The 22,877-nt window shown below is 57.6% G+C and overlaps 2 protein-coding genes across 4 annotated transcripts in view; both read left to right on the top strand.

Annotated features, from left to right (window-relative positions):
- LOC311511711 (peptidoglycan-recognition protein 2-like) overlaps positions 1–22,877 on the top strand; it is a 253,171-nt gene that overhangs the window by 28,358 nt on the left and 201,936 nt on the right. The gene's annotated exons all lie outside the window — the stretch shown is intronic.
- FBXO46 (F-box protein 46) lies at positions 607–21,181 on the top strand. Of its 3 annotated transcripts, none has more exons than XM_084612327.1 (2): positions 607–687; positions 17,166–21,181. In XM_084612327.1, exon 2 carries the CDS (start codon positions 17,250–17,252, stop codon positions 19,239–19,241), a length of 1,992 nt encoding a protein of 663 aa, XP_084468453.1. In that variant the 5' UTR covers positions 607–687; positions 17,166–17,249; the 3' UTR covers positions 19,242–21,181. The 3 variants fall into 3 exon arrangements, with proteins under 3 accessions (XP_084468453.1, XP_084468452.1, XP_084468454.1); XM_084612326.1 differs by lacking the exon at positions 607–687 and adding an exon at positions 10,763–11,033; XM_084612328.1 differs by lacking the exon at positions 607–687 and adding an exon at positions 11,090–11,240.

Raw genomic sequence — 22,877 nt, 5'->3', positions numbered from 1 at the left:
ATCCTTAGCTCCAGCAGCAGGGCCTGGTGCGGGGGGAGCTGGGATCTAAGCCTTGTTCCCCGGGCGTGGCTCACAGCTGCCGTGCCCCGGCAGATTCCCAACCGTGGCTCTCCGGTGTCCTGTGCCGGCCACTTCCCCACCCCACCCGCCCGATGGTGAGACAGTGGGCCCCAGGATGTGGGATCTGCCCCGCCATGCCCCCACCTCGGAGAGGAAACCCCTGGCTGTGGCTGATGAAAGAGATCGAGTTCAATCCTCGAGGGGCCCATTTAGGGATCTGGGGCAAAAATTGGGGACTGGTCCTGCTTTGAGCCGGGGGTTGGACTAGGTGACCTCCTGAGGTCCCTTCCAGCCCTGATCTTCTATGCTTCGAGGTAGCCCAGTACGGGGAGGGGCTGTGAGGAGAGGGCCAGAGACTACAGCCCCCAGGATGCCCCTGGTTGGAACCGAGACTACAGCCCCCAGGATGCCCCTGGTTGGAACCGAGACTACAGCCCCCAGGATGCCCCTGGTTGGACCAGAGACTACAGCCCCCAGAATGCAGGGCGGGGCGGCGGCGGGGAGCCCCTGGGTCTGCAGACCCCGGGAGCGCCTGCGCAGTGCAACCCGGAAGCGTTGGGAGGAGGAGGAGGAGGAGGAGGAGCTGCTGCTGGGGGAGGGGGCAGCGCGCCTGGCCCCTGCCCTGGGGTAAGAGCTGGGGAGCGAGGAGAGGTGTGGGGGAGGGGCGGGCAGGGGCTGGGGCTGGAAGGGTGGGGGAGGGGCGTATAGGGAGGGCAGGCTGGGCTGGGGTTAGAGGCTGTGGGGGTGGGGGCTGTGGATATAGGGGATGGGGCTGGGAGGGTTGGGGGAGGGGCGTATAGGGAGGGGGCTGGGAGGGCAGGCCGGGCTGGGGTTAGAGGCTGTGGGGGTGGGGGCTCATGGGCCGAAGGGATGAGCTGTGGGGGATCTGGGGCAGAGGGGAGGGGCTCCTGGGGGACGGGGTAGAGGAGGGGGATAGGTAGGGGAGGGTCTGACTTTTGACGGTGAGTTACAAGGACTGTGCCAAAAAGAACAGGAGGACTTGTGGCACCTTAGAGACTAACCAATTTATTTGAGCATGAGCTTGCCCTTACGTGTGTGTCGCTCACTGAGCATCCTGTGGTCAAGGCCCTACCAGGCTGGCGCTTCCTTGGTGGCCTGCAAGCCCCTTCCTACCCCTGCCCCCGCATGACCCGGTCACTGGTTTCCATCAGTAATGCAGGGTGTGGTGGGGACTTGTGCCTCCAGAAACCCGAACCTCCTCTCATCCCTGCTCATTGGCAAGTGGTTTCCCGCTGGTGGGCAGCGAATGAGGTGGGGGTTTGTCTGTCTGGTCTGGTTCAGTTTAAGCGTTTTGGGGCAAGGGCCATCTGTTTATACAACACCTTGTACAACGGGGCCCTGTTCTTGGTTGGTCTTTAGATACGACCGTACTAAGCATCATGATTAATAACAAGGATCCAGTTGTGAAGCGGCACCCAGAGAGCCATCCCATTGCAGGGGGGACCCCCTGTGTACAGCTCTGGGGAGACCTCACCTGGGATCCTTTGTTCTGCTTTGGGCACCTCCTTACCAGAAAGCTATTAATGCATTGGAGGGAATTCAGCCACAGGGAGCTGAAAGGATTGATGTACGGGGCAGCGACGCTGAGAATCAAATATTTAGCTTGGCTAAATGAAGACTAAGACCTCAGTTTTTCCTACAGCTCCATGCGGATGAAGTGGTCTACTGGCAGGGAGTTCCCTGCAGGATCGGGGGGGTGGAGGGCAATGGGGTCTAGTGGATAGAGCACAGGAGTGGGAGTCAGGATGCCTTTTTCTGGCTCTGCCACTGTCCTGCTGGATGACTTTGGGCCAAGTCACGGCCCTCTAGGTGCCTTGGTTTCCCATCTGTAAAACGGGGGAAAGGATTCTAACATTCTCTGTAAAACAGTTAGAGATCTACTCGTGAAAAGTGTAAAGTAGCAAGGTGGGATTACGAATTAAGCCCTGAATTGCTGAAACGCCCAAGGAGGGAAAGGACTAATTTAGGCTGTTACAGATGGGTATAATGAGTGGTAAGGGGATTAAATGAAATTTAGGTTGAGTATGAAGGGAAGCTTCTCACCCATCAGATGTCTCTGACTGCGGAGGCCTCTCCCCAATTGGGGCCTTTAAAACTAGGGCTGGGGAAAGCACTCAGAGCTATTGCAAGGTGCAGGCCTGGAGCGGGAATGGCTCAGGTGTGATCAAACTCACTGGTCTTCCCATCCTATGCTGAGGCTGTCCTAGGGAGTTTGAAACCGATCTTCAAAAGGCAGGGCTGCAAAGGTGGGTGGGCTCCCCGAAGGGGTGTCATCACGGTGAGCTGCAGACTGTGCTGAGCATGGTGTGGTCAGGAGCCCTGTGACTCTGAGGATGGGGTGCTGAGTAGGACCGAGTGCAGGGCTGTGGGGAGCTGGGGCAGCTGCCGTTTCTCTGTAAATGAAGCTGTGGCGGAGTGTCAATTAGCCCCACAGTAGCTAGGGAAGGGATGGTGAGTGGATTACGCAGGATACTGGCACTGAATTTTCCTCAGGCCTGGTCTACGCTGCAGACCTACGTCAGTGTAACTATATCACTTGGGGTGTGAAAAATCCACACCCTTGAGCCACGTCATTATATTGACCTTAACCCCCTGTGTAGACAGCACTATGCTGATGGGAGACCTTCTTCCACTGACATAGCTGCTGCCTCCCGGGGAGGTGGATTAACTGTGCCGACGGGAGAACTCTCTCCTGTCGGCGTCAGAGTGTCTTCACTTAAGTGCTACAGTGGAATAGCTGCATCGGTGCAGTGTTTTCAGTGTAGACATGCTTTCAGCCAATTGAAGGGGAAAGGAGTCCAGGAGAGCTGGCTGTATTTCAAGGAATCCCTGTTGAGGTTACAGGGACAAACCATCCCGATGTGTCGAAAGAATAGTAAATATGGCAGGCGACCAGCTTGGCTTAACGGTGAAATCCTAGCGGATCTTAAGCATAAAAAAGAAGCTTACAAGAAGTGGAAGGTTGGACATACGACCAGGGAAGAGTATAAAAATATTGCTCGGGCATGTAGGAATGAAATTAGGAGGGCCAAATCGCACCTGGAGCTGCAGCTAGCGAGAGATGTTAAGAGTAACAAGAAGGGTTTCTTCAGGTATGTTGGCAACAAGAAGAAAGCCAAGGAAAGTGTGGGCCCCTTAATGAATGAGGGAGGCAACCTAGTGACAGAGGATGTGGAAAAAGCTAATGTACTCAATGCTTTTTTTGCCTCTGTCTTCACGAACAAGGTCAGCTCCCACACTGCTGCGCTGGGCATCACAACATGGGGAATAGATGGCCAGCCCTCTGTGGAGAAAGAGGTGGTTAGGGACTATTTAGAAAAGCTGGACGTGCACAAGTCCATGGGGCCGGATGAGTTGCATCCGAGAGTGCTAAAGGAACTGGCGGCTGTGATTGCAGAGCCATTGGCCATTATCTTTGAAAACTCGTGGCGAATGGGGGAAGTCCCGGATGACTGGAAAAAGGCTAATGTAGTGCCAATCTTTAAAAAAGGGAAGAAGGAGGATCCTGGGAACTACAGGCCAGTCAGCCTCACTTCAGTCCCCGGAAAAATCATGGAGCAGGTCCTCAAAGATTCAATCCTGAAGCACTTGCATGAGAGGAAAGTGATCAGGAACAGTCAGCATGGATTCACCAAGGGAAGGTCATGCCTGACTAATCTAATCGCCTTCTATGATGAGATTACTGGTTCTGTGGATGAAGGGAAAGCAGTGGATGTATTGTATCTTGACTTTAGCAAAGCTTTTGACACGGTCTCCCACAGTATTCTTGTTAGCAAGTTAAAGAAGTATGGGCTGGATGAATGCACTATAAGGTGGGTAGAAAGTTGGCTAGATTGTCGGGCTCAACGGGTAGTGATCAATGGCTTCATGTCTAGTTGGTAGCCGGTGTCAAGTGGAGTGCCCCAGGGGTTGGTCCTGGGGCCGGTTTTGTTCAATATCTTCATAAATGATCTGGAGGATGGTGTGGGTTGCACTCTCAGCAAATTTGCGGATGATACTAAACTGGGAGGAGTGGTAGATACGCTGGAGGGCAGGGATAGGATACAGAGGGACCTAGACAAATTGGAGGATTGGGCCAAAAGAAATCTGATGAGGTTCAATAAGGATAAGTGCAGGGTCCTGCACTTAGGACGGAAGAACCCAATGCACAGCTACAGACTAGGGACCGAATGGCTAGGCAGCAGTTCTGCGGAAAAGGACCTAGGGGTGACAGTGGACGAGAAGCTGGATATGAGTCAGCAGTGTGCCCTTGTTGCCAAGAAGGCCAATGTCATTTTGGGATGTATAAGTAGGGGCATAGCGAGCAGATCGAGGGACGTGATCGTCCCCCTCTGTTCGACATTGGTGAGGCCTCATCTGGAGTACTGTGTCCAGTTTTGGGCCCCACACTACAAGAAGGATGTGGATAAATTGGAAAGAGTCCAGCGAAGGGCAAGAAAAATGATTAGGGGTCTGGAACACATGACTTATGAGGAGAGGCTGAGGGAACTGGGATTGTTTAATCTGCGGAAGAGAAGAATGAGGGGGGATTTGATAGCTGCTTTCAACTACCTGAGAGGTGGTTCCAGAGAGGATGGTTCTAAACTATTCTCAGTGGTGGAAGAGGACAGGACAAGGAGTAATGGTCTCAAGTTGCAGTGGGGGAGGTTTAGGTTGGATATTAGGAAAAACTTTTTCACTAGGAGGGTGGTGAAACACTGGAATGCGTTGCCTAGGGAGGTGGTGGAATCTCCTTCCTTAGAAGTTTTTAAGGTCAGGCTTGACAAAGCCCTGGCTGGGATGATTTAATTGGGAATGGGTCCTGCTTTTGAGCAGGGGGTTGGACTAGATGACCTCCTGAGGTCCCTTCCAACCCTGATATTCTATGATTCTATGATTGGAGGGGCTGTACAGTTACCTGTACACCAATTGTGCAGTTCCCTGAGCAGGGGCTGCACACCTGGGCTTCTGGGCCATCTGGTCTGGGTCAGGATGGGCCCTGCTGGCTTTAACCCAGTGGCTGGTCAGACAGAGGGAGGATTGGCCGTGGAGGTCTGATTTGCATGACAGTTGTGTGGTTGTTTCTCAATAACTGTACAGTAATTATATAAATCCTGGGAGTCTGGAAACTGACCTCAGCCTCCTGTCCATGTGCCCATAACAAACATGGCCTCCTCCACTTCTGGCAACCCTCCCCTCCCTCTCAGCTTCTTGGCCATATTCCCAAGACAAACATGGCCCCTGCAGCTTCTGTCACCCCTTGTTTGGCACTGCACTGCCCCCTCTAATCTGAGAGTACATGTAATCCATCCCCACAAAAATTGGTCTTTAAGCTGTTGGAGTGGAGAGTGTGAAATGGAGCAGAGGCAATGTGATGCAGTGGTTAGAGCAGGACACTTGGGTTCTTTCTATTCTTCTGCCGCCGAGGCAATGTCACTTAATTTCTGCTCATTGATTTCTCTCATCTGTATAATGGAGACCCCAGTTGCCCTACCTCCTGGAGCACTTTGTCTGAAAAAACACCACCTAATGCTTAGTAATGTATTGACAAGGGTGGGATCAAGTGGAGCGCCAGGGTCCAAAGTGGGGTAGCCACGTTTGGTGAGGATGTATGGCTGGTGAGTTCTCGAGGCAGCAGGCGAGGAGGCGAAAGGAAAGAAGCTCAGTATAACAACTGGGAGGTGAACCAGGTAACAGCCTCATGCCAGGCTAACCTGCATCTTGGCCTCAGAGTTCATTCCACTTGGGACATGGGGGTCAACTCATCTGAGCTGCTCAGGTACAAACAAGAATCAGCGGGATAGAAATGCCGTAAACAGTTCCTCCACCCCACGCCATGTGTACAGAGAAATTAGACTTTTTTGTGTGTGTGCTTCCTCCTTCATAGCTCAGCTTGCTTCGTCCATGCCCCACAGTTGGGCTGGGGTTTGAGAGGCGGGTGCTGCCCCCGAAGCATGAATGGGTTGTGTAGGCCTTACACAAACAAATCAAAAGAGCTTGAAATGTTCCTGGAATCCAGCTTGTATTTCAGACTAGGCAAAGGTGCTGCCTTCTGGCCGAGTCCTGAGGCGCTCAAGCTGGATGATCTGAGGGCATTTCCCAGTGGGAAGCGGGTTTTCTGACTGGAGGCGGGGTTCGTACGCGCACTAACCCTCTGGTTTGGCCTGGGGTCATGAGGTTAGCTGGAAGGAGGAAGGCACGCTGATGCTAATGGGTTTCCCAGGAAAGCCCTGGGGAAGTGCTGGCCCAAAAGGGGAATCCGCTCCTCAGTTGGAGGAAGGGGACTGTCCAAATAGCAACCAGCATTTGCTCTGCTTCAGGACCTTTGCTGCAAATACTCATCAGCCAGGCCTGGCCAGCCTCCTGCAAGGCAGGTATTATCCCCTTTTATGGATGGGGAAACTGAAGTTCAGGGACAGGAAGGGGCTTTCTCAAGTTGATGCCATAGCTGGGAGCGGAACCCAGGAGTTCTGACTCCAGCATATTCTCCTGGAGCTCGGAGTCGAGCTTGTGAGTTCATTTCTCTGGACATTTCTGCACCTAGATGTCCTTTTGGCCTCTTCTGCTACTGCAGGAGGTGGGGCACTGGGCTAGCTGCACCGTTGGTCGGTTCCAGTTCAGTCCTGATTCCAGCGGTAGCCTGTCCTAATTGGTTCAGGAAGAGGTAAACCCCTCCTCCCCCACTATTCAACTGACCAATCAGATAGTACTGTACCACTGTCACCACTGGAGAGGGGGGATACCCTCCTTCCTGCCCTCAAAAAACTGGTGTTGAAGGGCTCCCTGGAAATACCTGAGCTAGATCAAACTGTTTGGCAAATGCGCTGGTACTCGAGGTTCACTAGCCCTTGTGACTTTAATCCTAGTGGATGCTTTCCTTACCTTTAAATGCCTAATCCCTTTCTGAGTTCTTTGCTTCGGTAATACCCTGCTGCAGTGCGTTCCACAGATGAATGACACATGGTGTGTTAAGTATGCTCAGAGATATGCCCTGGGGTTACCATTTTTGATCTCCAGCTTTGCACCACCCTTCTGCTCTCCAGCCCCTGTGTGCTAGATCCCTGGGGAGCTGATGGGGCATGCGGATGCGTGCATCAAATGGGTGGGAGTTCGTAAATGTCAAATTCCTACCTACGCCCTGGCTATAAAACAATTGTCACCTGGTGAGGAAAGGCCTCTGCTGAGCATCACAAGACCAGCCCAGGTTCAGCAGAGTCAGACGCTCCTGTAGGTGTGGCTGGGATTGAGGCTAATCGAAACTCTGGGCTAAGATGATCTTGTGCAAGGAGGTGGCGTTTGTCATCGTGCAGTTTGGGGCAGCTGAGATACTGGAGAGAGAGGATCCCTTTGCTTTGAAGCGTTAGGCCTAACTGCAAGGGGCATGATGCTATCCCTCCATCTGGTACTTATAACACCCTCTTCATCACAGTCTCTGACATGTCCAGGGGTGGGTCGTCTGAATGGCGGGCTTTGGGTTGAGGAGAGGTGGCCGCAGGACCAAGGCTTTGAAAACACAGCAAATCATGAGCATTGTTCTAGGACTGCAGCAGAAAGCGCTACACCTCTCATGCTGCATCTGCTGCTTTCAGCCACCCCGTTCCTAGAGCTGGGAGCCCACTTCCCGCTGGGTGCCCAGCTATGGAGAAGCAGCGAGACGCTGCAGCAATGGGCATGCCGGAAATTCATTGATTGCTGGAGCTTGGGGGGACCTGGGCTGAGTTTGAGAGCAGAGCTGGGATGCTCAGGCAGCTTCCTGTCTGATCTAACTATGCAGCTGGCTACAGGTGTTGGCAGCCAGCTGTGGTCATGGGGGGACCCGCCCTGGAGTGGCGGGCGAGGAGCCAGATGTGCAGAGCAGAGCTGGTAAATCCCCCTCACTTGGAAGCTTAGGGTGTCGGCTCTGCCCTTGCAAGGTCTTTTGGGGGGGAGTGTTTCAGTTCTTAGATCTATGGAGCCCTCTCCTCTCAGGCATCCCAGACACTCCTCCCTGAGCTGCTTGCCTGTGTACCAGGAGCTGCTGTCCCTTTAAATGCAGCTTGTCAATCAGTGCAGGAAGGCAAGGGAACATCTCAAATTGGTAACTCTGTTGCAGAAGTGAAACGCTCAGGAGGTGCCTAAAGGCAAGGGAGATGGGCAGATGGCACCAGCTTGGCTTAAAGGGGTGTCGCAGAACTCACTGGCCCAGTCCTTGCCCTGCTGAGATCTTGCGCCTTGTCATAACTCCTGGCGTTGAGAACTTGGGGGTCCAGAATACTGCGTCTACACTAGGCTCACCTGGGACCATCTTGCCTCCGTCATTTGCTTTCCTCTCTAGCCTGCCTCTCCAGCCCTAGCTGCTTCTCGGTTCCTTTCCTCTGAGTTGCGGTTCTTACGGCACAGGAGCAGACCCGACTTGGAGGAAAGTTGGGGATGGAGGAAGCCCAGAGAGCAGTGAAAATTCAGGGCAACTTTGAATTGGACTTGGAGAGAGGAAGAAAACTAGTGAAAGGAAGCGGGGATGTTGGAACAGGGGAAGCCGGCACAGGGGGTGTTGTATTTGGGAGCGGGTGGAGATGTCTTCTAAGGCTTTGTTTGTGTCCTGTTCAGATTTTTTCCTGACTAGCCCCTCTTGGCAAACAAGTGGCCGTCATACCTACACAGTGAGCTCTCCAGGGCTCTGTCTTTGTTACTTGCCTACCACGCTGGGGAGCTGATCCACCACCACTGGGTGCTACTGTAATGGCGAGAATCTCAGGAGGAGAGGGCACTGGGTCTAACCCTGGCTCAGCCACGGACTTGCTGGGGGACCTGGTGCCTCCAAGCTGGGGTGTGAGGATGATGAATTTTTTGCAGAGGTTTCTCTAGAAGCATTGGCTGGGCGCTGAAGGGGCTTGGGTGGCAATTCTCCATAAGCTGGTGTTCAGGCCGTAATCGACCTGCTCCTCCTTTCCTTGCGTATCTTTGCCTTTGCTTTGTGGCGACCCCAAGCCGCCAGCGTCTCCCCCTTCCACAGAGCCACTGTGCAGCTCCAGGGGCAGCATGTGCCCCGGACCCGCTCGCAGTCTGTGCCCTCTTCGGGTGAGTTTCCAATGGAAAGATGCCCAGAAAGGGACACCAAAGTCCCAGACTGATCGGGACTGAAGTCATGCAAAGTTCCATGTCCGCCAACATCTCTCCAGCCAGGCCGGCCTGGCTGCGGCTCTTCCGCTACCCCTTCATCATCCCGGGAAGCAGGGGTTTCTTTGGAGCTCAGAGGTGTGCCCAGACATGGGCCGGGGGGGGGGGTACAATTAATACAGGCACGGAGACCTGGAAGCCTCCTTGTTCAGGGTACATCCTACCTCTGGCTCTGCCGTTTCTGTGTGGCCGCATTGGAGGGATTGGTCTGATGGACAGAGACTGTGTAATCCCACTGGGGGCTTGTGCGTGGCCTAGAGAGGGAAAAGGAGATTTTACTGCTGCCGGCTCCAGGAGGTCAAGTGTTTACAGAGCGAAAGGACCAGGGTTCTAATCCGGGCTCCCTCCGTGCGTGGGTGGGATGGTGGCTGCAGGACAAGGGGAGCTAGGTGTGTGTCGTAGAGTCCAGCCCTGCCGGGTGTTGCCGTACAGCCAAGATTTGCGGGCTCATGCAGTGGATCTAGCTCCCCGTGGATGGAGTATGAGCATAAGCAGTATGAAGGTGGCGTCAGCCCTGAGGCCAAGGAGTGTATCTGCTGCTGCAGAAAGGCTGGTAGGGGAAAGAGGACACCCCAGCACACCACCAGGATAACGGGCTGGAGGATTCTCCTTTGCTTGGAGTCTTTCCAGCAGCTGGGGTGTGTCTATTTCTAGCACCCCCAAAATTACTATCTGCTGGGTACATTCTCTGCTCTGGGTTATGCAGGAGGTCGGGCTGGGTGATCCCAGCGGCGTTCCCTTCTACAATTAACATGCACTGGGCCAGAATGCAAGTGCTGGGCGGATCACACCTCGCCATCCTCCCAGGCTGTCTGCAGAGTCAGGCGGACGTTGCGGCATCAGGTCGCGTGTGGACCATGAAGAGATAAGGCCCCCAGCTTTCCAGGGGAGGTTTGCCTGCTGCGTCCCCAGCTGGCTTGCCAAACCGAACCAGGGAGCTCCAGGAAACCGAGATGGGGAAAGACCCTAAAATTTGGATGCTGCCTCTGCTGCCCGTGGGAGCAGAACTGGGGTTTGGTCTGTGCTGCTGTCCCCGGCCCCCTGGGCTCCTGCTTCCAACTCTGCCCTGACCCAGGAGCGCTGAGAGCTGCACATGGCTCACAGAGGGGGTCCTGCCGGAGACTTTCACCTCGAGGTCACCCGACCCCGCTCCGCGGTGAGCAGACGCGTGACCCCCGTCCTAGTGAGGCTTCATCCGAAGCCAGAGGGTGGCAGGCAGACCCTCCCTGGCCGGGCGGGTGTTGGCAGGGCAAGCTGTGTCTCCAGGCTGGCGCCGAGGCCAAGGAGGGGGCGTTGGCGCTGGATTCTCCATGTGTTCCGCTCCTGGGATAATCCCTCACCCTCCCGCGGCCCGGCCCTGCGCCTGCGGCCAGGCTGGGGAAGAGCGCCACGCTCCCTAACCAGGAAGCCTCTGGGTAGGCTGAGGTTCTGCTGTCAGCCATATATGGGCATGCCCCAAACTCGGCCTTCTGATTGGCTGCCAGCGCCATGCATATGTCTGTCAACAAATGGCTGGAGCGGGCGGGCGGAGGGGGGGGAGGTCGGGATCAAAGGCCCCTATTGTACTGTAGGGACCGGCGGGCCCGAGTGATGGGGGCGCGGCCCCTTTAAGGACCAGGCGCCCCCTGGCAGCCGGAGCGCGGCGGCCCTTGGGGAGCAGATGCCGGCACGGCCCAGCCCTGGGTGGCTCCGGTGCCGGCCCCCCCCCGCCCCGCGCGGAGGCTGCGCTGCAACCTGTGGCTGGCCGGGCCCCAGCAGGGAGGGGGCCGCAGCTGGGATCGGGCGCGGATCGGACCCCCCGGCCTTGGGGGGCTCGGGTAAGGGGGGGCGGGGCGGGGGGGGCTTGAGGGCGCGCTGGGGGCTCGGGCTTTGAACCCTCGCCGGGGCCCGCCTCGCGGGGCACACGCCGGGCTCCTCACTCGCCTCTTCCTGCCTGGGGCCGAGCCGCCCCCGGCCTAGGCCTGTTGTGCCGTGGGGGTGCAGCTCCACCCCCCCCCCGAAGGTGGATTAGCCCCGTTCTACAGGTGAGGGGGGAAACTGAGGCACGCGGCGACTAAGTGACTTGCCCAAGGTTGCCCCCCCCGGGAGGGGGGGCTGTGTGGTGAAGCTCCCAGCGCTGTGCGGTATCCGCCAGATCCCCCCTCCCTGCCCCCCAGCTCCGGGGGCTGGGTCCCTATTAGACCCTGGCAGGAAGCTGAGGCAGGCCCAGCTGGATCTCTGGCATGGGCCTGATCCCTGGGGTTGGTTTCTTCCCAAATTCTGGCTTTTAGTACCAGAGCCGTTTGTTTGTTTTTAACTTCAAAGGGACCCCCCCCCCTCCCAAATCCAATCCGTGCCAGAACCAGCGAAAGGGGAGGGGAAATGCATTGCTCCTCTTGGGGGGGGGGGGGATGCCCCACCTGAGACCCGGGATCCCTCAGGGTGGGGCGGACAGGTGCAACAACCAGCCCCTCTGAGCTTGAAAAGCAAGTCAGCTTGGGAGAGGCAAGGGGGAAATCGGGCAAGGTCTGAGAGGGGGTCCAAGTGGTACCCTCATCCCCCACCCCCAAACCACTCTCCTGCCTGCAGTGTGGCACCTCCCAAGTTTTAGGGTGGTGTGGATGAAAGGGCCCAGCAGATAAGCCCTCGGGGAGCAGGTTTGGGGCCTGTCCCATCCCCTGTCCATCAGGATCATGCTGCTCTGTGCATGGTTAAAATAACGCTGCCTGAAGGGCGGGAGTCAAACCTGGTCCTGCTGGGCTGGCTGGCTGTATGGGCTTCAGAGCCAAAGCCAGCCCTGCGCTGCCCCGGGTTAGGCAGAGCCTGCCGCCGTGGGCCGGGTATTGCACGTTCTCCACTCAGGTTTCTGGGAGCGTCTGGTGCTGGCCGTGGCCTTGCGAAGGACTCGATGCCTTTCTCCGCTGCTCTGATCCGTTATGGCAGCGCCTGTCTGTGATCCTAAGGGCGCCGCCAGCTATGCTCCCTCCAGAGCCCAGTGGAAGGCCGGCTTGCAGGCCGCTCTGGCCAGTGGCAGTGAGTCCCATGGACTCCAATTGCTGGGGTGGGCATGGTCTGTGGACCCTCAGCATAACAGTAGAATCATAGAATCATAGAATATCAGGGTTGGAAGGGACCCCAGAAGGTCATCTAGTCCAACCCCCTGCTCAAAGCAGGACCAATTCCCAGTTAAATCATCCCAGCCAGGGCTTTGTCAAGCCTGACCTTAAAAACCTCTAAGGAAGGAGATTCCACCACCTCCCTAGGTAACGCATTCCAGTGTTTCACCACCCTCTTAGTGAAAAAGTTTTTCCTAATATCCAATCTAAACCTCCCCCACTGCAACTTGAGACCATTACTCCTCGTTCTGTCATCTGCTACCATTGAGAACAGTCTAGAGCCATCCTCTTTGGAACCCCCTTTCAGGTAGTTGAAAGCAGCTATCAAATCCCCCCTCATTCTTCTCTTCTGCAGGCTAAACAATCCCAGCTCCCTCAGCCTCTCCTCATAACTCATGTGTTCCAGTCCCCTAATCATTTTTGTTGCCCTTCGCTGGACTCTCTCCAATTTATCCACATCCTTCTTGAAGTGTGGGGCCCAAAACTGGACACAGTACTCCAGATGAGGCCTCACCAATGTCGAATGGAGGGGGACGATCACGTCCCTCGATCTGCTCGCTATGCCCCTACTTATACATCCCAAAATGCCATTGGCCTTCTTGGCAACAAGGGCACACTGCTGACTCATATCCAGCTTCTCGTCCACTGTCACTCCTAGGTCCTTTTCCGCAGAACTGCTGCCTAGCCATTCGGTCCCTAGTCTGTAGCTGTGCATTGGGTTCTTCCGTCCTAAGTGCAGGACCCTGCACTTATCCTTATTGAACCTCATCAGATTTCTTTTGGCCCAATCCTCCCATTTGTCTAGGTCCCTCTGTATCCTATCCCTGCCCTCCAGCGTATCTACCACTCCTCCCAGTTTAGTATCATCCGCAAATTTGCTGAGAGTGCAATCCACACCATCCTCCAGATCATTTATGAAGATATTGAACAAAACCGGCCCCAGGACCGACCCCTGGGGCACTCCACTTGACACCGGCTGCCAACTAGATATGGAGCCATTGATCACTACCCGTACCTAGAACCACTGTGCTGTACCTCTCCAAAGGCTTGATACCCCCATTTTACAGATGGAGAAACTGAGGCACAGAGGGGCAGTGACATGGTAAGAGTCTCACAATGAGTCAGGGACAAAGCTAGGAATGGAACCCAGGAGTCCTGGGCCCCATCTGCTGGAGCAGTCTGCCTGGCCTGGGGTGTTGGCGGGATGCTCCAGCTGCCCCATTGGCTCCCCAGCTCTTGCTTTTAAATGACTCTCTGACATCTCCCTCTTTTAATTCCAGTGGCAGATCAGACTCCTTGCTGCCCTCCCCTGGCCTGCCTCTTGGGCTGATGCCCATGGCTGTCAATGCTGCGTGGATTTCTGCGTGTCCCTCCCTCCCCACCACACACACCTGGCAGGCTGGGTCTCTGTCTTGCTGACAGTGTAACCCACTGCACAGGGAGGAGTTTCACTGGCCGTCTCTGAGTGCTTTGGACGTGCCATACGGCTGAGTGGCCAAGGGAGCCTGGGCGGGTGCCTTTCCTGGCTCCCCATGTATTCAGATTTGCCACCTTAAGTGTCACGTTGACACGGATTTTTTTTTTTTCTTTGGCATTATGTTTTCTTTCTTGTAAGCCCATCCGTGCCCTCAAATTCTTGCTTTGAAGTCACCTTCCTTTGACTGGTCCAAGCTCCTGTGAGGGCTTCTGACTGCTACCCCTTGATCTGCCTGAGTTTAGGAGTGGAGACGGCTACTCAGTAGAGCTTTGTCCCCCCGGCTCCTGCAGTGCCCCCAACCTGTGGAGCGTCAAATGCAGGTTTCTTTCCCCCAGTCCCACCCCTCCCTAGCAGGGGCAGGATAGCGAAACTGAATGTGTAATGAAAGGAGTTTAGGTTTTGCCTGATGAGCTTGTGGAACTCATTGCCACATGATCCCGTTGAAGGCAAGTGTTTGGATGGCTCCAGACAAGGACTAGGCGTCTGTGTGGATAAAGGCACCGCCTACAGATAGATGTGGTAGGATATAGGTGTAAGTTTCGGAGGGATCTAAGATCTGGTGCCTAAGAGAATGAGCTGATCACTAACTGGTGGGTTGGTGGAAGGAGGAAACTTTCTGGGAGCAGCCGTGTTAGTCTTTTGGGAGCAGCTATTCCATAATTGTCCACTGGGGGTTTCTTGCACCTCCCTGTGAAGCAGCCGGTGTAGGCCACTCTTGGAGCCGGGATACCAGGGTAGATGGGCTCCTGGTCTGATTAATTCTTCTGTGCATCTCTAGCCCCGCTGGCCCAGGGAGTGGGTTCTTTGTTCAGTCTGTCTCCCAGAAACTCATCCCAATGAACAGGCAGCTGCCTCGGACGCGGGCATTTGGTAGATGCGCCAATCGCTTCTGCGACCATGCCCGGGATAAGTGAAACTTGATGCAGCCCCAGGAGCAGAACCCGTCTTTAAACCGCCTCCCCTCTCTCCTCCCCACCTGCCTGCTCTGGCTCCCCCAGAGATACTGAAAGAGCCAGTTGGTTCTGGTGGGTCAAAGCGTCTCACCCCATCTATGGCCCGCCCTGCAGGAACAGATTAGGTCCAGCAGGCAACTTTGGCTGCCCCCAGCCCTGAACTCCTAAGTCCCCCTCATATTTTATTTTGCAAATGAAGATACCATCAGGTCTGAGGATAACTCACCCCCATTCTTTCCACAGCATTTGGAAATGGGGGTGAAGACATGGGACTTGGGAGTCAGGACTGGGTTCTGGTTTTGGCTCTGGGATGGGGGGAGTGGGGTCTAGTGGTTAGAGCTGTTGGGGCTGAGAATCAGGACTCCTGCCTTCTTGGCTCTGGAGGGGGAGTGGGGCCTAGTGGTTAGTTGTGGGGGGGGGGCAGGTGTCCGGACTCTTGGGTTCTACCGACTCTGCCGTGGAGTCACCGTGTCCCTGTGCCAAGTCTTGTCTCCCTTCCCTTGTGGAGCGTGCTGGGCTGTGCTTGTGCTCGCAGGAAGCGAGTGACTTACTCCGCTGGACACGTAGGGAGCAGCATCGGCTCCAAGAAGAACCCAGCCCAGCCACGGGCAGCCTCTGACTGGCACGTAGCTGGCCCTGGGCCAGTGCTCTTGTCTGGTGTCACTTGCAGGTGGCCAGCCTCTAACCACAGTCCTGTGGCGGGGGGGCTCTGTGCCTGGCTGTCCTCGCTAGCAAGGGGTCCTTGGCTGTGCTGTGCCCAGGCGTGGCCGAATGGGAAGAGCTGGCGTCAGGGAGGGGGCCCTGTAGCCTGTCCTCCCTTGAGGGCGTGGCCTGTGATTCTGTCCCGCTTCCCTGGGGGCTGTAGGCTGCAGAGGAAGGGATGCAGCCCTCCTTCATACCTGAATGCATCCTGGTAGGGGGGGTGCAGGCTGTGGGCATGAGCCCCTGGGGGCAGGTGGGAGCGAATCTCCAGGGGCAGACTGTGGGCATGAGCGTCGGGGTACAGTCTCATTGGGGCCTGAGTTCCTGCCTCATCCCCGTCTGGCCTCTTGACCCCAGAGAGGGGGTCACAAGTTAGGCAGGGTCTGCCTGGTTAGTAGGTGGGTAGGAGGTCGCGGCTGGTGCTCTCCTCTGGCAGTCAATGGTGACCCCAATGCCCCAGCGCAGCGCTAGGGGGCGCTGTGCCGCAAGGAGCGGGACGGGGGCTCAGTAGAGGGCTCACCCCTGGCAGTCAGTGCTGAGCCCAGTGCCAGCCCCAGGGGGCGCTGTGCTTCAGGGAGCAGAGGGGGGGCTCAGTAGGGGCCTCTCCCCTGGCAGTCAGGGCTGGCCCCAGTGCCCGTGCTGTGCTGCCGGGGACACCGTCTTTCCGATAATACGTGACACTGACACTGTGGCCACTGGAAAAAAAAATCCATTTCGTTTTTTGCGCTAAGTGGAAGGATTAACCCCAGTGTCTGTGCAAAATTCAGACTTGTGCCTCTGGGAGCTTGTCCTGCCATTTCGGTGTGATGGGGGATACTTCACTTCCTGTCCCACACCGCTGTCCTGTGGCTGTGTGCGGTTAAACAGCTCCCATGTTCCGCCCCAGAGGCAGCTGTATTTCAGTGGTGATGTGTAGTGCCTGTAACCAAGAGCAGGACTTGAACTGAGAGGCACCATGGGGACTTTTGGAGGGTGAAAGGCCCCATAGCGCAGGGAGATGGGGTGGGCAGCATGTGTGGGGTAGGAGGGCATCTTCTGAGCTGTCGATGCCTGCAAAGTGCTCATTGCAAGCGAGCTTTGTTACGGTAACTTGAGCTGCAAGGGTTGATTGTTCCCAGTCCTGTTTTGCACATTACTTGCTGTTCTAGCTCTGGGCACTGTTTTTTTCCCCATGGTAGCGACTGATCCTGTTTTGCTCTTGGTCTTAACAGTGTCCTGTGGCAGAGAGTTCCGCAGGCTCACGACACACTGTGAGAACATGTATTCCCTCTGCCCCCTTAGGAACTTGCTGCCTTTCCGTTTGGCCAGCTGCCCCCTCCTCCTCGTCTCAGGAGATTGGGCGAATGGAAGCCCCCAACCCGCTTCCCCTAGCGTGCTTGTTCCATCTTTAAAGGGGACGATCCCCAGTGCCACCCCTCCCCTTACAGAAACCTGCACTGACAGCAGAGACCTGCGCTGTGGGGAAGCCAGGGCCTATGGGCAGCCAGGATGGGAGGGGGCAGGGGGTTCAGCAATGGGGTTTGGTGCTGGGCCAGGACACGTCGGTCTCCCCTCCTGCCGGTGGGCTGTGGTGGAGGCCATGTGGCATTAGTTATGGGCTGGCTCATACTCCTAGATCCTTGAGTCTGGAGTGGGCGAACCCCTGTGCTGGTTCCCAGGACGGCAGACCGATTCGTTTCCATCCAGCCTCGCTGATCAGTCTGTGTCTCTCCCTTTCTCCAGGTGGCTCCGAGCCGGTGAAGATCTCGGCGTCCGGCACCAGAGCGCCATGAGCTAGGGGGGCACCACCTGTGCCATGAGCCCGGGATGGATCAGAACACCTTCTCGCACATCCAGCTGTGGTGCCCACGGCCCTTCGGCACCTACTCCCAGAACAAGCCGTGCGGCGGCAGCCTGGTGAAGAAGCCCTTTGGGGACTTTGCCTGCAAAGCCAAGGAGGGGGAGGAGAGCGGGGAGGCCTGCTCCGAGAACACCCCGCCGGCCCCGCCGCCGCCTCCCCTGGTCTCCCCCAGCCCCAGCCAGGGGGAGGAGGGCCGGGTGCTGCTGGACACCTGGTACGTCATCAAGCCAGGCAACACCAAGGAGAAGATCGCCTTCTTCGTGGCCCACCAGTGCAGCAGCAGCAGCAGCCGTGCGAGCACCATGAAGGTCAAGGGCAAATGGGGGAGCGACAGCTCCAAGGCCAAGCGCCGACGGCGCTCACACGACCCCAGCAAGGGCAAGCCGTGCCCGGGGAAGGATAAGGAGGGCAGCAAGGAGGCGGAGGACGTGTACCTGTGCCCGGAGGCCCACGCTGAGCCAGGCGGCGACACGGACCTGCTCTCCGTGGCTGAGATGGTGGCCCTGGTGGAGCAGCGCACGGCGCTGGCTCTGCAGAGCTACTCGCGGCCTTGCCCCGGGGGGGCGCCGGCGGCCCCGCCCTCCCCCGTGGTGTTCCTCTCGGCGGATCAGGAGCAGGCGGACGGGGAGAAGAACGTGGTGGGCGGAGGGGGGGGCCAGGACTGCAGCCGGGTGGCCGAGGCGGTGGCCCATTTCGAGTCGCAGCAGGAGGAGCGGAGCGTCCTGCGGCAGAACGGACTGTGCTCCGAGACGGCCGAGTGCGTGGCCAACTCCCAGCATAGCCCCGGCGAGGTGCGCATCGCCTTCCGCATCTCCAGCAGCCGGGACCCCCGCTCGCCCCCCGAGGTGGGCTCCGGCACCCGCCCCAACTGCATGTTCATGAGCTGCGGCACCGGGGGCCCCGCCACCGGCTCCGGCGCCCATGCCAAGGACAAGATCACCTGCGACCTCTACCAGCTGATCAGCCCCTCCCGCGACTCCCTGCCCAACAACGTGGACTTCCTGCTGTCCAGTGCCGCGCCCAAGGGCGATGGGGCCAGCGAGCCGCCCGACTTGGAGATGAGCTGCGGTGAGAGCCAGGCCTTGCCGGGCAAGCTGGACGCCGGCCCCGAAGGCAGGGCCGGGGAGAAGCTGGGGGGGCCAGCGGCAACGCCCCGGGACTGCGTGGCCGGCTTCCACGTGGACGTGGTGGTGACGGGCGTGGTGGATCAGTGCGTCTTCTTCGGCAAGGACAGCACCAAGAACATGAAGGAGGAGACGGTGTGTCTGACGGTGGGGACCCCCACCCCGGATGGGCTGTGCTCCGCCTGCGAGGATCCGCCCCCCGGCCAGCTCTTCTTCCTTCACGCCCAGGCCCCCCGGCCCGAGGACGCCCGGGAGGCTGCCGGCTCCCTCCTGGACAGCAAGAAGAACAACGGCGAGGGGGGCGTGGAGTGGCCGGACGGGCCCGGGCTGGAGCCGGCGGCCTCGGACACCTCGCTGTGCCGCCTCTACCGGCACGTCTCCCACGACTTCCTGGAGATCCGCTTCAAGATCCAACGCTTGCTGGAGCCCCGCCAGTACATGCTCTTGCTCCCCGAGCACATCATGGTGAAGATCTTCAGTTACCTCCCCACCCAGTCGCTGGCCGCCTTGAAATGCACCTGCCACTACTTCAAATCCATCATCGAGACGTTCGGCGTGCAGGCCACAGACTCCCGCTGGAACAGGGACCCGCTGTACCGGGACGACCCCTGCAAGCAGTGCAAGAAGCACTACGAGAAGGGGGACGTGTCTCTATGCCGCTGGCACCCCAAGCCCTACCACCACGACTTGCCTTACGGACGCTCCTACTGGATGTGCTGTCGGCGCACGGACAAGGACACGCCGGGCTGCCGGGTGGGGCTACACGATAACAACTGGGTGCTGCCCTGCGACATGCTGAGGGACCGAGCGGCCAGGCGGGAGGACGGGAGGTGAGGTGGGGCGGCCAGGCGCTGGGGCGGGAGCCCACGAGGTCTCGTGCGTGTGCGTGTGTGTGGGGGGGGTTTGATTTGTTTGCCTGGCTGTCTGGTGCTGATCTTGGCTGCAGCCCATCCCAAAAGAAATCGACTCACCCACCTGCAAAACTATACTGGGCCGGGGCCAGATCGCCTCTTCCCCCAGCCACTACGGCATCCAGCCCCGCCCACCTGCCTGGGCAGGGGGTCCTTGCTGTGCCCCGGCTTTGCAGCTTGTTGGTGGCTTCGGGGGGAGCGGTTGTGAATTCTCCTGCTAGCCTCGTGTCCAGCCCTTCTCATCTGCCGCTCCTACCTGCTTGGTGAGCACTGGTAGGTTATCATCGGTGGATTCATCCCCAATCTCCTTCCCCCTTTGCCGGAGCAGAGCTCCCCTCAGCCCATCTGTCCTGCTGCCAGCGGGCACGTGGCAGCCCCTGCCTACCGAAAGGAGCGTGTGATCGGAGCCAGGCTCTGCTGCCTGAAGCTGTGAAACCCCCACCGCTGCTAGGGCCCGCTCCTCCCATGCCCTCGTTCGGGGGGGCACCGCACCCGTTCTGATCACTGATTAGCCTCTCCAAGAGAGGGCTCCCGGCCCTGCGGGCTGGCATGGCGAGCGTCACGCCAGCTGGGGGTCCCGTTTCTAGTCCGAGCTGCTCACATGAACACACATCGGGGGACAAGAAATCAGCCTCTGGAGAGAGAGGCAGGCCCACTGGTAGAACCCATCACGAGACCAGCCAACCCTGCCCCTGCTCAGAGCCAGCGAGTGGGTCACAGCAGCAAGGGAGCTGGAGGGGATGCCCCCCCCCACGAGAGAGCCCCCTTTGTCCCCATCCTTGCCTACATGCAGCAGCCTCTCTGAAGCCGAGTGGCAGCTTGTCGTAGCCGTGGGTTTCTTAGCATGATGGCCACCAGTTGACTTTGCCAAGCTGCTCAGACACCTGGGTTCTCAGCGAGAGGGGGTGGTGGCTGCTGGCCTCCCTCTGGCCGTCGGCTGGTTCCTCCCCTTCTAGCCACGTTGCTTGGGGGAAGGGGGATTGTCCATGGGGTTGGCCCCAGCCTGGCTCCGGTCGCTATCGGCCAGTGTCACCGGCTCTTTGGGGTCCCGTCCTGTAGTTCTAACCCCCGTATGGACTGGTGGGCAAAGGAACCCAGCTCTCCACTCCCCACAGGCCGGAGCGGACCAGTTCCAGGGGAGGGTGGGCATTTCTGTAACCGCCAGGCCAGCCCCACAGCTGGAATGAGTTGGCCTGATGGCTTCAGTGGTGCCAAATGACATGCCAACTGGGGGTCTGGCCCTCAGCCTCCCCACCCGTGCCTGGAACTGGGGCTAATGGCCAGAGCAGCCTTTCACCCTGCCTCTTTGCCCCCTGGGGTCCTGATTCCTTCACGGCCTTATCCCCTCATTGTTCCAACCTCATCCAGCCGGGTGCTGGGCTCCCACCAACAGGGTCGGGGGCACTTCTCCCCCAGCTGCTGACTGTTCCACTCCCTCCCTTTTTGCGGCCTTTTAATTTGAACCCACAGATCTTATCCCCTCTTCCTCCCACCCCCCACCACAAGTTGCCTTGAAATCCTAGCCCTAGTCTCTTGGCTTACACACAAGCATGGTGGGGCCCTACCAGTTCTTGTGTCACTGGGCTCATGTGGCCAATGGCTACACCTCAATTCTCGGCTAGCATCATGGTCCGAAATCAGGGGGCCATTCCCTGCCTTCCCCGTCGGGCCCATTTGCATCCCCACCCTCTTGCCCTGAGGAGGCCGTCGGCCCGTGGTGCTCTAGTCCCCAGGTGCCGATCTGGTTCCGGATCCCCCAGCACGGGCACAGCTCCGCCTGGTATTTATACGCCTGTCTCTGTGCATGTGTGACTTTTCAAATGACTGTTGAGTGGAAAACAAATTAAACAACAGGAAAACTGACTCGGGGGGTGATTTTTCTTTTTTTTTCCTCGTCCCCTCCCCTGTCAAAAAAGGGCTTTTGAAAGATAGAGAAATTGCCTCCTCCACTTAGCTGGCTCCCTCCTCCAGAATAAAATGAATCATGTCCCCCCCACCACCCAGCCGTGTGGCATTAAAGACTGGTAATGCATTCACCATCTTAATGCTGACCTTTTCCTCTGATAGCTCTTCAGAGCGTGCTCCTGCCCCGTTCTGCCGGGCTTGAAAGGGTTAGTGGCGTTCAGAGTTGTGTGGGAGGCAGCCCCTGTTGAAGTGATGCAGGCAGTCCAGCCCTCTGGAGCTGTTATTTCAGGCTCTCTGCAAACTCAGGCAGCGGCTGCCTCACTTCCCCTCAGGTCCCATGTTGGAGGAGCTGCGGAGCCATTTGACGCTTGAGGCAAACTGGTGGGAAAATTTGGATAAGAATGAAAAAAATTGTTTTGGCCAACATTTGCTGTGGTCAATTTGGAAGGCTGAGGCGGGGGGAGCAGAAAGCCCTGTCCTGCTGCAGTGCCTCATGGGAGTTGTAGTTTGGGTGCTTCCCGTTCCTTGTCCCTCGGGACCCAGGCTGGGTGATGGCTTCCAAGATGCACCACGCTCATGGAGAGGGGCCGCTGGCTGCAATGCGGCAAATGAAGTTCGTTTGGGAAGTCTGGCCCATAAAGGGGAATGGGCAAACGAGGCAGCCGTATGCGGCTCCCATGAGCCTCTCTGACTTGAAATTATCTGGGGGGGCTGGGTTTTTTTGATGAACCAAATCTAAGTTGCCTGCAGGAAGCAGATGCCTTTTGTGAACAATTACATTTACTTCTTAACCCAATTACCCATCCAAAAAACAAGGTTTGGGGGAAATTTCCAAGCCTCCCTTGTGGCCAGCGAGGTCTGTCCCTGCCCCCGCCCTGGCTAGATTTTCACGTCCCCTGCACTCTGGGAAATGCCCCCTGTTCGCAGTGTGTTGTGGGGGGCCTTGGCTGTCCAGGCTGGGCCCTTGGGATGATGGGAAGGTGCTGGAGGACTAGCCGCGCTTGTCCAGAGCTTGCCTGCATCCGCACTGTAGGGCGTGTGAGTTGTGCTAATGTGAATGTTAGCCCAACTGGTGTTTCTCAGGGTAAGCTGCCACCCGCCCTCCTAACGTTTGGCCCGAGGGGAGGGTCACTGTAAGTTAAAGCTGCCAACTCAAAGCTGATCTAGGCCAGGTTGCTTCCCATGATGCTCCGTTGGCCAGTGGGACTCCCTGCCACATGATGCTACAGAGGCCCAAGAGTTGAGGGGCATCTGAAAAGGACTGGGAGCTTATATGGCTAACAAACATCTCGAATCAGAATAGCAAATGCTGAACTAGTCCCTGAAGGGCTGTGAACCAGCCTGCTTCTGGGCAGGACCCAGCCACTGCTAGGGGGCCGGAGGGAATTCCCGGAGGGCAGGTTATCCGCTAACTGCCCCCCTGCAGGGATCTTTGCACCTTCCTCTGGCCACCGACAGGCTGGTCCAATGCAGCCTGGTGGCTCTGCTCACCTGTGGGTAGGTTGCCCCAGGCTGGCTGGACGCACAGGGTCTGGGGCCCAGCTTTGTGAACCCCCTCTCTAGTCCTATTATGCCCAGCAGTTGCTGGACAGGGTGGGAGAGGCCTTGAGGGACTGGAACGCCTGCCTTATAGGGAAAGACGCCAGGAGCTCAA

This window comes from Lepidochelys olivacea (assembly GCF_965140295.1).
Source record: "Lepidochelys olivacea isolate rLepOli2 genome assembly, chromosome: 23".
NCBI lineage: Eukaryota > Metazoa > Chordata > Testudines > Cheloniidae > Lepidochelys > Lepidochelys olivacea.
Note: the sequence above shows the minus strand (reverse complement) of the source record. Positions and strands in the feature narration are given on the sequence as shown.